Raw genomic sequence first — 13399 nt, forward strand, 5'->3', positions numbered from 1 at the left:
TATAAACCATGATTAAACCATGATTATTATAAACTTTTTTCTCCATCAACAGCTCTTTGATCCTGCCCTCATGAGGTCCTGCACCAGCCTGCCACCAGCCTGATGCGTCAATCCGATTCGTTCGGTACCTTGTTTCTTGCCTACCACCGCCATTATATATCCATTGTGAATGTCTTTCTAGCAGGCCATGGACCAGAATACTCCTTGTTATTCCTTTAGTCTGTATTCTTTCTCTACCTTCTAACCCCCCCTTCCTGACCCTTTCCTCCCTTCCAGTCGGCATAGTCGATTTCTCCCAAGAGGTGAGTCGCTTTTCTAGCCAACCAGGGGCCAACCCACTCAGCACCCCCCCTCCCCCCCCCCAGGCAAAGTGGCTCTACATGACAGACTCTGTCGTCGACCTCTTGGGTGCGTCCGTCGTCGTTCTTCCGCGCCCACCGTCCAACGTTTCGCAGGATATGAACCACATGAACTCTATGGCCACCCCTCGCTCGAGCTCGTACACCCAGATGAAGTGAACCGAGTTCGCAAACTGCACCAGTCCGTCTCGCGGTTTGTTTTCTCCCGTGCCGCCTAACGCCCACCCCACAGCGACACCATCAAAGCCGACAAGGCTGCAGTCCTCGTCTACCTCCGTATGAAGCACAAGGATCCTTACAAGGGCTATGTTTTATGTGGTGTTGTCAGTTCTCTCCATTCCAATCTATTTACGCTCCTCTAACTTTGTTCCTACTTAGTCACGGTTAGTTCTTTGATCGCAGTCGCGCCTCTGCTCACCCGCCCAACAGCACGGTTGTCCACAATGTCCTTGTCGGCAGCGTCTCCTTTGCGAGTCCTGGCGCCAAAGCCCTTCACAATGCGTCCACAGCCCAAGAAATAACTGTTATAAGCCCCGCAGCAGAGAACTTTCAATTCCGCGTGCGTTCAGTCTCCTAATTCTACTCCGCTTACCAACTCTCCAGCAGCGATGGAATGACCCTTCACCAATGCCGCCCTCTCCGCCCCCTTTCTCCACCCCGCCCTCAACTCCCGCCGACCCGATATCCTATGACCACCTCCCATCCCAGTCCTTCCGTACTGCCCTCATCCTCAACCGCTTCTCCCTACGTTGCACCATCCAATACTGTTCCAATGACCTCCTCATCGAGAGCACCGAAGCTATCGGCAGGAGCTTCTTTGACTACGTCGCGAGAAAGGACGAGGCCATCGTCACCAGCTGGATCGACGTTATCAAGACCTGGGGCGTCAACGAACGTGGTCAGCCCAGTGACGGTGGATTTGGCTTCGGCAAGTTTGCACTGCTGGCCGAGGCCAGAGAGTCCGAGTGAGTCCCGTCGTCGTCCCTCTCCTTCGCCCCCCAAAGCTCATCAGCTCCAGGCCTCGACAAGAACCACCGAATGCGTCAAGACATCATAAACACGGAGCGAATAAATCTCGCTCGTCGAAACGGAGCAGCCAAACGCCGAGAAAGTCTTTACATCAACCACTAGAAGCGATGCAGGGCACAATCTCTGTGGACGCTATTTTCTCTGCTCATTCAGACGGATTGATGGTCATCCTCAGAAGGGCATCGTAAAGGTCATTTTTGTATACTGTATTATTACCTAGATCTTGCCAACCTATACCTATATGTATCTCCTTCCCTTCCTTTTCCCATGTTGCAGATTCAGAATCTATGTTGGCCCTGATCAGTTACCACGGAACCTTTTTCCACTTAGATAAGAGCGATCTAGTGCGTGTATTTTTGGACCTTGGCCGTTGTCGGCTTAGTCCCCGCGGAGTCGAAGCGGAACTTTAACTGACAGAACAACACACCTAGTTTGACCCGCTCAGGCTGAGCTTGCATCCATGCCGTATCGCACACCCAGCTCCGAACTTGAACTTTTGTGGTTTAATCGACTCGTCGCGTCTGACTTGTCCGAAACTTCCTATCTCGTTACCAGCTTATCATATAGATACATTACTAACAACGAACTTCATAGTCCACTACTTTCATAAAGTTAGAGTTTAAACTCGACTCGACGCCATCATCATTAATCCCAAAAGGATCGTATGCATATAGTATATAATAAAGCTCCCTCGGGAGATCCGTGCAGGTGTCGCTCGTTCACTCATAACAGTTACAGGAATAGTCGCAAGGAACGCCAACATTACGGTCCTAAATATGCGTGACGGCGGCATCTTGCAATGGTTGTATCGCAGCGAGCCGGCACTACTAATTGCGATCTAGCTCTGAAACACTCAGTCAAATTTGAAAAGTCATTTTCACGTAGCGGGAAACGTTGGATCCTTCTTCCCAGCTTAGAAGTGATACCCAAACCATAAGTCATGCAGTAGAGCATATTACGGTGCCGGCTAGGTGGAAAGGCAGCTCTGTCAACACGTCGACAACTCTGAAATAATATTACTCTCCAATAGCAAGCCTAATGGCATCCTCATGTGCCGTCTCTTCCTCAATCTTCGCTCTGTTCTTCGAAGCACGCGGGCGCAAAGTTCTCGTCGACGACGCCACAGTCTTCCCCCTCTTCGCAGGTGACGCCTCACCCTCACCTTCACCCTCACTCTCATCAAGATCCCTGCCCCTCTTTCGTCGTTTAGATTTGCTTCCCCCTTTCCTAGACGTGCCTGAATCTTTTCCTTTTCCTCTCCTATTTCCATTTCCATCTTTCTTGGGTGGATCCACTTCCTCCTCCTCTTCATTGTCCACCACCCGCAACCGCGCAGCATCCTCCGCCAGCTCACGCATGGTTTTGGGAATGTGGCTCGTGGCGCTTCCCATTACTACGACCTCGTCCAAATCGGAATCCACGTCCATGGTTTCCAGGTCGAATTTCTTCTTCTCGCCGTCTTCCTTTGAAAGTAGATTCTGCACGGTAGAGGCTACAAGATCGGACTCGAGATCTATATCAAGACGCGGGGCCTTGGGAAGGTGAAACGCCTGAACGACATCATCAGCACCCACGAGGAATCCTCCCCCCGCACCGCCATGCTCGGGTTGTTTCTGAGAAGTGAGCATCAAGGATCTATCCGAATTCGCAAAACCTCAGAGACCATACCTCTTCATCCTCTTTCTCCGTGGCCTTATCTTCTCCGCGTCCAGCATACTGCTCCTGCAGCCTCTGCCGGATTCGCAGCCCATGGATCAGCCTTGTCCACCTCTTGATAGCCTTTTCTTCCCGCTTCACTCGCGCCTTCTCTTGTGCATCTTGTTCCGTTTCCCAGTATGCCTAGACCTCGTATTATGAAAAAGGAGACACGATTAGACCATGAGAACCTACATCTAATAGAACTTGCTCGTTCTCTACAGCGACAACAACGCCTTCCAGTACCGGAAACGCGCGACGTTTCTTAAATTCGAAGCCTATCTGATAGTATATATGAATGATCTTTCAAAGGTGCAAGATCGGGACAGGGATACGCACGACTGCATCGGCGTAATCTAAACCAAGCTTTTTGGCAATTTTCTGGACACCCTTAACTGCGACGTCTGTGTCAGTTTACCATTTAATTGGAGGAAGGGGGACTGACAAGGAACATGGACAGCACCCCTAGGAAGCATCGTAGGCACATATAGATCGATATTGCCAAAGTCATTTTTGGGAATTTTGCCCTATGGGGGTACAACTCAATAAAAAATCTTTAATCGAATAGTAGATAAAAGACCTCACATCAACCACGGGTTTGGGGACGTATAATTCAGTTTGACCGCGCGCATACAAACCATGCATGACCTGAGCTTGATCGTCGGCATCCTCTCCGGCTTCCCTCAGGCTGTCCTTGAGGATCTCAAGCTCCCTCATCCGTCCGATAGTCCCTGGACGCGACTTGATCATCTTCAGAGGCTGGACACCTTCGCGGACCGACCTCCCCTCGGTTCTCAGCCAATTCTCAGCCGTCTTCAATGAAACGATCGACGACCGAGGATATACCGGCTCCCCTCTGAACTTGCCCAACTCAGGCGTGTCAGGTGGCGGCGGATGGATCGCTTCTGTTTGCTTCAGGTGCCTTGTTAGGACATACCTATAGCATAACAAAGTTAGACGGTATCAGACACTTTAGATAAAGTACTGCTAACTGACAATGGATGGTCTTTGAACCTGGAAATCGTCGTTGGCATACCTTCCCTGATCTGCGCCGATTCCAACTCGGTATCTTCCACGTCGTCGCGGTTCTGAAAAAAGCCCATGGCCATGATTAATAGTCGAAATGAAAGTTCGAAAAAACCTACCAGTCGATACGGCCTCGTTACAATACTAACGACTCTCTCCCACCACGCTTCCCTTCCCTTCCCACCTCCCCCAGTCACAGCGCCACCCTGAACCTTCGCCACCTTGGCACCGTACTGTCTAGCATACTTTCTTGTCACATCTCTAGCATACCCATCCTCTTCTATAGCCAAAACATACACTAGCCGATTCTGCTGCGACATTCCCGTAGGATCAAAGACATTCCGTTTATTGACAACAGCTCGGAGTGGGTCAATTGGTATCCACCGACCGTCAGGCCGCGAGAAGACCTCTGTCCAGAATACTGGCGGAGTGGAGGTAGGATCTAAAAAAACGATGTATGCTGCAGATATTAGGCAAAGAGAACAGATTCCGTACCTTCTTTCTTGGGCGGCGCTGCACCCAGAACGTTACCTTTACTCTTGGTCTTGCGCAGTTTGACCGTTGGTTTAGCCTTTTCTTTTCCTTTTGCTTTGTCACTCTTTCCGACGGGAGCGCCATCTAACCTCTGCCCTTCTCCCTTGAACGCGAGGTCATTCAAGCTCGAGGCAGACGTTGACGCAATTGGTGTCTCGTCTTTGGGTTCACCGTCCTCAGGATCCCTCACCTGGCTATTCTTCTTCTTCTTATCATATTTAGGCCTAGGCTTTCCAACACCTGCCTGCCACGGCACACTCTGCAAGCTCACAATAAGCCTCGCCGGTATTCCTAGGCCCCTACATAGCGCCGTAAACAGTTGAGCTCCCGTATCTCGTGACCCGCTCTGCATCAGCGCATGCTTCATAAGACTCTTCGAACTCTTGATGCGTTCGACATCATCGTCAAGGATATCTTGCAGCACTTCCGTATCGAGAACGCACTCCTCTCCAGTCTGAGTTTGGGAGTCCAACGGCATGCGCCTCTGAACGAAATCAAACGTCCGGTTTCGTATGTGTCCTTCTGGGAGGACCTCAAAGAAGGACTCATACCACCACTTGACAAGAGTGTCGAGGGATTTCTCGAACATTCGACCGCGCTTCGCTTGATCTGGTACGCGAGACTTGTGAATCATGACGAAAGAAGTTTGAATGGACATAGGGACGAAGGACATGAGCCGGGCCTAGAAAGAAATGAAATTTCATTCTGAAGACAACGTAATACGACATACATGGAGAAGCTCATCGTTGAGCCACTTATTCCTGACCCAGGCGTTGGCAAGAAGAGATACAGTGTGAATTTTGTGGCAATTGATTCGTAGGACTCGGTCTGCATGCGATATTCCTTTCTTCCTGTAGAACGGTGGTGAATGGCGTTTCAGCACAAAGAGAACAGAAGGATGCACTTCACTTTGTCCTTTAGCTTGGGTCGTTCATGCAGCGTGATTTCTAAATGTCGCTCCAGTTCCGGCTGTGCTTCAACTTCGACTTCCTCCCAGTCGATGTCATCTTCACTGTCGGCGTAAACGATGGGCTCAAGTTCAGAAGTAGCGCCAGACATTAATTATTACGATATCTTGATAATTTAGAGAAGGGTTATATGAACAAGGGACAAAGGGACAAAACGGCTCCGCGTTAGTCAGATGTGTGACAGATCACGCTCACGAGTTGTCACATTCAAGACGCGTCCAGAACGCGTCATGAAAAATATTAGCAAGCGCTGAAAAAAAAATCAAGAAATTGTTCAAATATCCGAAACCTGTACTTTCATCGTGTGTCCAGCTTTATCCTTGCTCGAGACTCTTCGCCCAGGATTCTAGACTTTGTCAGCACTGGCATCCAGCTGATCTTCATACGAAGTGTCGGGTTTCAATGATGTATGGAAACCTGATCTATTGAAATTGGGTATGGAGTCGTTCCACTGAGTCACTTAGGCAATACTATATGCAGATAACAACGAATTGGAACGGATTGAACGAGAAGAGGAAGATTGCAGAAGATTGGGTAGTAGCATCGGACTCCAACCCAAGCCCAAGTATAACTGTATAAGTACGCCAAATGGTACATTTTGCTTCCATGGGAAGGGCTGAAACTGCTGCAAAGCAGAGTCAGCTAGGACCGGTGTGCCAGTGTAAAATGGCTGAAGCTGAGTGCTGCATCGATCTTATCATGGACTAATCCGGTCCGTTGTGGCCCGCCCTTCCTTTCTTCTACCACGACGTCCTTCTTCGAGATTCGCTTCATCGTGGTGTCATTGTCTGCAACTAATGTCAGGATACAGGAAGGTGCACTAGCTGTGGGAAACCTATATACTCTTTCCGTTGGATACAATCAACGCAAATTGATTCGCAATCATCAACACAATAGCTACGGACAATATGGTGTATCCTCCCGATAGAGAACCTTTTTGGGTACCTAATTCTTCTTTGATGTTTTTCATTCGAATTCTCGGGTTCTTTCTAGGACTATGGGTGGACGTCTCATTCGAAAGGACTCCCCAGTCCGATGGGTTTTACCCTGCCTTCGACCGTGCACTCATTAAATAAGGAGCCTCAATTGATGTATGTTTGGCCTCTGCAAATGTTTTCGGTGACCAGAGGTTCCCGGGTGGTTACGAACTAGCAAGTGATTGCGCGCGACATCTTCTCTGAATTTCGTCTACCTAGATATTTATTCTATGTTGCTGTTGGAAGCTAAAATGGCCATGGATGATCCACATGATCTTCGTAATTGGTCTAAGGAAATATCTAGGAGTCACATTGGACACATTTTCGTGGTCAGTACCCTTTACGAGGCGTCGATGGTGCCAGAGGAAACTCCGTCGTACGATGCGCAATGGGTCGAATGGCCTTTGCACGAAAGGAATATCTATTGTCTACCTTGGAACGGTGAACCTTCTCTTGAGCAAACGCTGATAACTATTCTTATCATCCTTGGTAAGTGTACACAGAACGTGATTGTGCATGAATGACCCTCGTGTTTTCATTCTCTCTGCACCTTCTCGATGCTAAAGTTACTTAGGATTATGTCACTCGTTGAGCGGGCTCTCCGCCATTTTCCTACCACTCGCTCCTTCAGTTACTACTTTGTAGGCCCAAAATGCTTTACAGAATTCCCTTTGATGGTCTTGCTCTATTGCTGTGCTCAACTGCAGGGTGTCGGACAAGCTATTAATAGCACATGGCACTTGCTGCGGGTGACGATGCATGGATACAGGTAGGGAAGAGGGCCAATCACATTTGACGTGTTTTAACAAGTGGCTGAATATCTGCTTGAGGGAATGTGTAATCAGAGCATTTGTGGTCCCCGGCATGCGGTGTAAAGGTCAGAAACTGTTGGAGCTAAAGTGTCATAGCCCTTTGGAATCTTGTCCATGGGTCTCTGTTTGCAATGGTTCATCTCGACGCTTTCCCGGCCATCATATGTCTCGCTGTCATCGCTATCGTTACGCACCCTAAAGCTCCTTGTCAGAGATTACACGACGCATCAACATCCAGGATTCACCGCGTCGAAGTTCGTTTGACGTTCTTAGTTGCCGTAGCGCCGTGCTGCTCGTTATGGAGCTTTTGCTGGTTACTTATGCCGCAAAGAGGACTCCCTACTAGTGAGAGATATGATATACAGGTGGAAATGGAGCTAACATTGTTACAGACATCTCTACAAGTGTCTCGATATTATGGAGTTTTGAACACTGACCACGAGTGCGACGAGGATTATAGTGTTGAGTCAAATTCCTTCAGTGGGACTGGATCTCGCACTCTCGTCTCGGAATGCATGCAGGGTCCGTACTGGTCCACTACATCGACGGGAAGCAGGTTCGCTCGGACATCACTAAAGATCAGGATGGCATCTACAGACTGATGTCAAGCTAATTGATGACTTTACTTGTGAGTCTGTCACCGATGTTTACATCGACCTCTGGCACTGCAACGTCACTGGCATCTACTCTGGTGCTGGAGGTAATGGCCATCAGGATGAAGAGAGCAATCTGATGAATAGAAGTTTGCTGATCGCCCTTCTACCGGAAGGGACTTTCCTCCGTGACATCTAAGCGACCAACTCGGAGGGTTACGCCCAATTCGCGACTGTTTTCCCAGGTTCGGATCTTGTGTACTGCGACCTGTTCTGTATCATTTACAATCAGAACAGGTCAATATACCCATGTTATTGCCCACGGTGATGGAACTGTGTTCTCTAACTGAACCTTCGAGACAAGCAGCGATCGCCATGTCGGTAAGTCCTACGCGAACCTACTAATTCCCTAGTTGCTGCTCATTTTTTTTCTTACCAGGAAAATTCTTTTTGACCGGTGCTGAGCAGTGCTTTGTCGAGTGGACTTCTCCTTCCACCAGCAACACTCAGCAACTGACTGAAAACGAAGACGACTCTATCTCGGTCAACACCGTATCTGGCACAAGCAGAGTCGATCCTACCCTGGAGTACAATTACCTTGGTAACAGTATCTTTGATAAGCTCCTTCTGTGAGTTACGTGTGCATTTTCCATATTGACAGTTCTCGTTGTTAACATTTTAGTTGGTGATCTATGGGTATCGACTTGTCCGTGGGGTTATAGTGTCATCGGCGGCTGAGCTCACTGAGGAGTCGGACGGCGGTGTTGAAAACGGTAGCTCTGGAGGAAGAAGAAATGCCCCTGGCGGGAGCGGAGGGGAGGACCACCTCAATGGTATGTCCTGTTAATGACGCTTACTCAATGTGCACGAATTCTGATACCTCTTTGATGATCAGATTTTTGTGAGGCAAAAGAATCAAGGACAGGAGTAAGACAGTGATAGGACCGAGCGACCCTGCTATCCCTTCACCAATAGATATATTCTAAATGGAAAATGCTGTATAGTACAGTTGAACAGATCGCGTTGTACCCTGTTATTTGACGCGTAAGTACCTTGGGTAGCTCCGGAGTTTTCCGTCGCATACACGTGGTCGTTTCTTTCCTTTCCAAGTCTGAAGGCGACACTCTCACTTTGCTCTGTTTGCTCTCAGTTATCGTAACGTTCTCACACTCAATCATTATATTCCTTCATTGAATCTTCTGACACACTCGCTGATGTCTTAGCAAGTATCGTGACAGCACAACTACAAAACGTGCCTCTACCAGCCACACGGATTTCCCTTCACTGCCTTCTCATTAGATGACGAGTCTCCAACTTGAATGGCGAACGGCATCCAGACCAGACACATTTCTGCTACTCAATCATGGGGATCAATCAGATTTGACTAGTGAAATTCTGACAGTCCCGAGGGAGCACGACATCTCCCTGTTTTTCCAGCTTCCAGAATGGCACCTTCTGTGTGCTGAAAACCACCATGGTCCACAAAGGGTCTAATGACTCTTTCTTGGATGCTCAGGAGGGATCCATGATGCTTCGCAGAGCTGAAGGTCATTTCCACGTCAGTGCGTTTTCATGTGGATGTGGTGCGCAATTTAGTTCTTTGACTTCGGCTCTGTTCAGGGGCAGACAAGTTCTAGGTGTATCATCCACTCGCTGATAAGGTTTCAGGCTCTTTTTTTGAGAAAGCCCCAGTACGGGGGGAGCACCAAGGTCTCCTAGCACATTTGTTCCTTAGTGTGACGTATCTGCCCGAGGACCATGTTGAATATTCAGTGGTCTTTTCGTTTCCGGTCAAACTTTATAGTGAATCATGATGATGACAAGGACACCTTCGTTCACTCTTGTCGCTACGAGGAGCGTTTACTGCAAATATGTTTTTAAGCTCAAGTAAGCAGTCAAATTTTAACGACCCCGTTTCAGGTCGTTTTATCGGATACAGCAGTGGATTACGCGGCGCCGTTACTTGCTTGGCTTCACGTTATCTTGGCTCACATTCATCTCCGAGTCCATGGTACGTATTCGTACTATTTTCTTCCCATTCCACAAGTTGGGCGCTTACAAACTACGCATACAGCACGAAAAAGGCTGTATTACCCGCATCATCGCCTCCGACCCCCTTGTCATGACCGCTTATCATCTGCGTATCCAACGAAGATACCTTCAAAAGGAGATATTTTTTCCTGCTTCGATTGTTATACATGGGAGGGGGAAATCGAACGTCTTCTCGCGGGTTATAGAGCTCTAGCATCTTCTACTTCATTTCAGGATCTTTACTAATGGAATAACTGACGCGTTGAATCAAGAGGAGCTGAACGAGAATGGATATCTTTCATGCTTCACAATTCGATACTCGTGACCCGCTCGTTGAATGAGAGGGCCCCGTTGGACGTTCATTAACTACTTACCTGTGATAATGGCCGCAGGATCGAATGGTGTACCCTCATTCTCGCTGCATTGATACCCATTATCTATTTATGACAGTGACCCCGTCCCTGGTGCGTTTTTCCCCCTGGCTATTCTCTGCATACCAACGCATTTATTTTAGTTCCTAATTTAACTCACAGACCGGCGTACAAGAGTCTTCCCTCTGATGACACGCCGAAACTTGATCGTAGTGTGAGAGGAAATTTTCGACCTACATCAAGTTATGTCAGTGATGGAAGTCCGGTTTTTTCTCAAGGCACCACCATTAATTCTTGGAAGCAAGACACATGGTACTAATCCCGAGTTGAGTTCACAGCTAAGCTAATTGATTCCGTTCAGCAGCTTGCAGAATGTGAGCATTCCTCCCATATCTCGTCGCCATGTATGGAGACTAATTACATTCATAGGATGAGGGGCCAAGGATCTGCGTGTGAAACTAATTAGGATGTCCGATTGTGATCGTCGGGTCCTTACCTGTCTGGTTATTTTATTGGAACAGGGCCGAGAACAATTTAATGCGCGCGCCGAAATAACCAGAATCACCCTTCGCTATCCCCTAAGAGTAACAGTTGTGTGTGGCCCGAGTTCATCCTGCGAAGCCCTTTCATCACGGAGACAGACCTTGTGGATGGGATGTCTCGACAAGGAACGCCATCAATGGCCGGGTATGCGCGTCATATAAGGATGAGTTCTTTCGAAACGAGAGCTGCGTACAACATGTTCCCAACATTTGCCCTCTTATTCGTTACTTTCCTTCTCTACCAATTATCACGACGAAGTCTTCGCGTTAGCATCGCGCGTCTTCGTGGTCCGGTATCGCCCTCTTTTCTCTATGGTGGGTCCGGGCGTTGTGAAACTGTAAACATTCTTTAAACCTTCCTCTAGGTTATATCCCCACTCTCGTTCAAGATCAGGCTGGTGCTGTCAGTCATAGATCTATTCTCTTCTTCGAACTCTCATTGTCCATATCCAGAAAGACTTCCAACTACAAGGAACTTATGGCGATGTAATTAGAATCAGGGCGCCCCTGGGGGTATGTTTCGGTGGCTATGTATCCCGTACCTTGTTCTGAACTTTGGGCAGGAAAACCGTCTCCTTCTCATGGACCCCAAAGCGCTCCATCACATATTTTATAATTCTGGATATCGCTACTCCAAACCTACTGGAATACGAGTGATTCTTGGAGCGGTCTTGGGGCCGGGACTGTTCTACGCCGAAGGTAGGGATTGGTCACAGACCGGGGCTTCTTATCTGATGCATTTGCACCCCTTGTCCTAGGTGAGGACCACAGGCGCCAACGGAATATCGTTCTACCGGGATTCGGCAGCCGTGAACTGAGGTCATTCGTCCCCATCTTCTGCTCGTATGCCAGTCGGGTTCGTATTATACCTTCATGTAGCTTGCATAATTGCGTACTGATCTGTGTAACTAGATGACTGCGTACTGGCGAAGTATTATAGCCGCCGACAACTCAGATTCCGCGGTCATAGAAGTGACATCCTGGATTACTCGCGCGTTGTTGGACGCCACCGGGGAAGGTGCTCTTAATTGAACTATCACTAGTGGCTGGAAGCTGATTTTGGAATCAATAATTAGCTGCCTTCGATTACCAATTTGGGTCCTTGGATAATTCAGAAACCGACCTCGCGAAGGCGTATGCTCACATGGCGTACGTGATGTGATTTTATTAATTGATGCAAGCGTTGTACGACTGATGTCTAACCAGGCTTAATGTTTTTGGCGTCCCTTCCAAGCTGGCCCTCTTAGTGTTGTGTGCTATGGATTCTTGGCTTCCTGAATCTGTTAGTCAGTTTTTGACGAACATTCCTGTTCCTCGGTTAAACGTGGCGAGGAATGTGAATACCATATCAACGAAGGTGGCGAAGGGTCTTGTCGATGATAAGCAGGCTTTGTTGTTGGAGGGTAAGAGCAATAAAGACATAATGAGTTTACTTGGCAAGTATCTTCTCTATCTGATGTTGGGAAGATGATTGCTAATAACCCATGTTCAGTAAAAGCGAACGCATCAGAGGATCGTAAGAAAAAGCTGCCAGAGAACGAGCTATGGGCTCAAATGAAGTACGTCTCTCTACTACCGCAAGGAACAAGCAAGCGGTACTAACATTCTGGCAACAGCACGATCATTGTCGCCGGTCATGAAACTACAACTAACGCATTAGCGTGGACTTTACTGGAATTAGCGCGACATCCCGATGTCCAAACAAAGCTTCGCACCGAGGTTCGCGCCTACCTCCGCAAACGGGCGGTCTCCGAATTGACGGCAGATGACTTCGATTCCATGCCTTACTTGACCGCGGTCGTCAAGGTCTCCATCATATATTTTTTTCAGTGCCGTTATTTTACTCACATAGAAACAGGAGAGTCTTCGGTTCCATCCAACCCTACATCACGCCTATAGATATGCATGCGAGGATGATGTATTGCCTTTAAGCCAGTCTATCATAGATGTCGACGGGAAGGTACTTACCGAGATACCGATTCCCAAAGGCACGTATGTCTTCTGTTCCATCGCGGCTTACAACCGCAACAAAGAGATTTTTGGAGTGGACGCGGATTTGTACAATCCTGAAAGGTGGTTAGAGGGTACTGTGAAGCCCAGAAACGACACGTCGATTGGAGTATACGCAAATCTGTGTGTTCCTTCCCTCACTTCTACTGGTACAGAACATTTATCTTTCGTGTGTACAGTTTTACCTTCATCGGTGGTAAGAGATCGTGCACGGGTTGGCGATTCGCGTATGTCTGATCAATATTCATCCTTATACGTCACCTAACACGACGTACAGATTGCTGGAGATGCACGCCTTCGTTACCGAACTTGTGAATGGCTTCGAGTTCAAGCTCACGGCTGATGCCCACAGAATTCGTAGGGAACCATGTGCCGTGGTTACACCGACCCTTGAGGGCGAAGTGGATAAAGGACCACAATTGAAGTTGAAGGTCAAGATAGCATCGTAGGAA

General features: G+C 48.2%; 5 protein-coding genes across 5 annotated transcripts; 4 read left to right on the plus strand and 1 right to left on the minus strand.

The window, feature by feature from the left end:
* Positions 1 to 187: 187 nt before the first annotated feature.
* Positions 188 to 1736, plus strand: BT62DRAFT_969389 (uncharacterized protein; the record flags this gene model as incomplete). Its single annotated transcript, XM_043188941.1, has 9 exons — positions 188 to 218; positions 277 to 302; positions 366 to 408; positions 456 to 540; positions 592 to 682; positions 738 to 742; positions 789 to 918; positions 966 to 1324; positions 1378 to 1736. The coding sequence occupies 9 exons, from the start codon at positions 188 to 190 to the stop codon at positions 1574 to 1576; spliced, it is 969 nt and encodes a 322-aa protein (XP_043039187.1). The 3' UTR covers positions 1577 to 1736.
* Positions 1737 to 2040: 304 nt separating this feature from the next.
* Positions 2041 to 5755, minus strand: BT62DRAFT_987339 (Rad4-domain-containing protein). Its single transcript, XM_043190065.1, has 11 exons — positions 5548 to 5755; positions 5374 to 5494; positions 4605 to 5325; positions 4229 to 4551; positions 4080 to 4171; positions 3669 to 4020; positions 3529 to 3610; positions 3423 to 3478; positions 3279 to 3365; positions 3057 to 3227; positions 2041 to 3001 (listed from the first exon to the last, which is right to left on the minus strand). Exons 1-11 carry the CDS (start codon positions 5700 to 5702, stop codon positions 2405 to 2407), a joined length of 2757 nt encoding a protein of 918 aa, XP_043039188.1. The 5' UTR covers positions 5703 to 5755; the 3' UTR covers positions 2041 to 2404.
* Positions 5756 to 6839: 1084 nt separating this feature from the next.
* BT62DRAFT_994650 (uncharacterized protein) lies at positions 6840 to 8977 on the plus strand (the record flags this gene model as incomplete). Its single annotated transcript, XM_043190474.1, has 8 exons — positions 6840 to 7077; positions 7358 to 7465; positions 7922 to 7956; positions 8034 to 8100; positions 8286 to 8374; positions 8462 to 8622; positions 8676 to 8826; positions 8889 to 8977. 7 exons carry the CDS (start codon positions 6840 to 6842, stop codon positions 8680 to 8682), a joined length of 705 nt encoding a protein of 234 aa, XP_043039189.1. The 3' UTR covers positions 8683 to 8826; positions 8889 to 8977.
* Positions 8978 to 9089: 112 nt separating this feature from the next.
* Positions 9090 to 9671, plus strand: BT62DRAFT_932850 (uncharacterized protein). Its single transcript, XM_043186431.1, has one exon. It carries the CDS (start codon positions 9468 to 9470, stop codon positions 9648 to 9650), a length of 183 nt encoding a protein of 60 aa, XP_043039190.1. The 5' UTR covers positions 9090 to 9467; the 3' UTR covers positions 9651 to 9671.
* A 1463-nt stretch (positions 9672 to 11134) lies between these two features.
* Positions 11135 to 13396, plus strand: BT62DRAFT_981099 (cytochrome P450; the record flags this gene model as incomplete). Its single annotated transcript, XM_043189568.1, has 13 exons — positions 11135 to 11252; positions 11303 to 11340; positions 11391 to 11450; positions 11501 to 11636; positions 11696 to 11793; positions 11850 to 11955; positions 12014 to 12086; positions 12144 to 12373; positions 12430 to 12496; positions 12554 to 12743; positions 12796 to 13070; positions 13127 to 13174; positions 13225 to 13396. 13 exons carry the CDS (start codon positions 11135 to 11137, stop codon positions 13394 to 13396), a joined length of 1611 nt encoding a protein of 536 aa, XP_043039191.1.
* Between the last annotated feature and the right edge of the window lie 3 nt (positions 13397 to 13399).

The sequence above is a fragment of the Guyanagaster necrorhizus genome, assembly GCF_019112545.1.
Source record: "Guyanagaster necrorhizus MCA 3950 unplaced genomic scaffold BT62scaffold_14, whole genome shotgun sequence".
Taxonomy (NCBI): domain Eukaryota; kingdom Fungi; phylum Basidiomycota; class Agaricomycetes; order Agaricales; family Physalacriaceae; genus Guyanagaster; species Guyanagaster necrorhizus.

Excerpts from the sequence above, each read along its gene's own strand:
- BT62DRAFT_987339 (XM_043190065.1), bottom strand. The coding sequence starts at position 5,702 with ATGTCTGGCGCTACTTCTGAACTTGAGCCCATCGTTTACGCCGACAGT. Across the intron at positions 3,611-3,668 it reads TCCCCAAACCCGTGGTTGAT|GGCAAAATTCCCAAAAATGA; the intron begins GTGAGGTCTTTT and ends GTACCCCCATAG. Across the intron at positions 3,228-3,278 it reads ACGAGCAAGTTCTATTAGAT|GCATACTGGGAAACGGAACA; the intron begins GTAGGTTCTCAT and ends TACGAGGTCTAG.
- BT62DRAFT_932850 (XM_043186431.1), top strand. The coding sequence starts at position 9,468 with ATGGTCCACAAAGGGTCTAATGACTCTTTCTTGGATGCTCAGGAGGGA.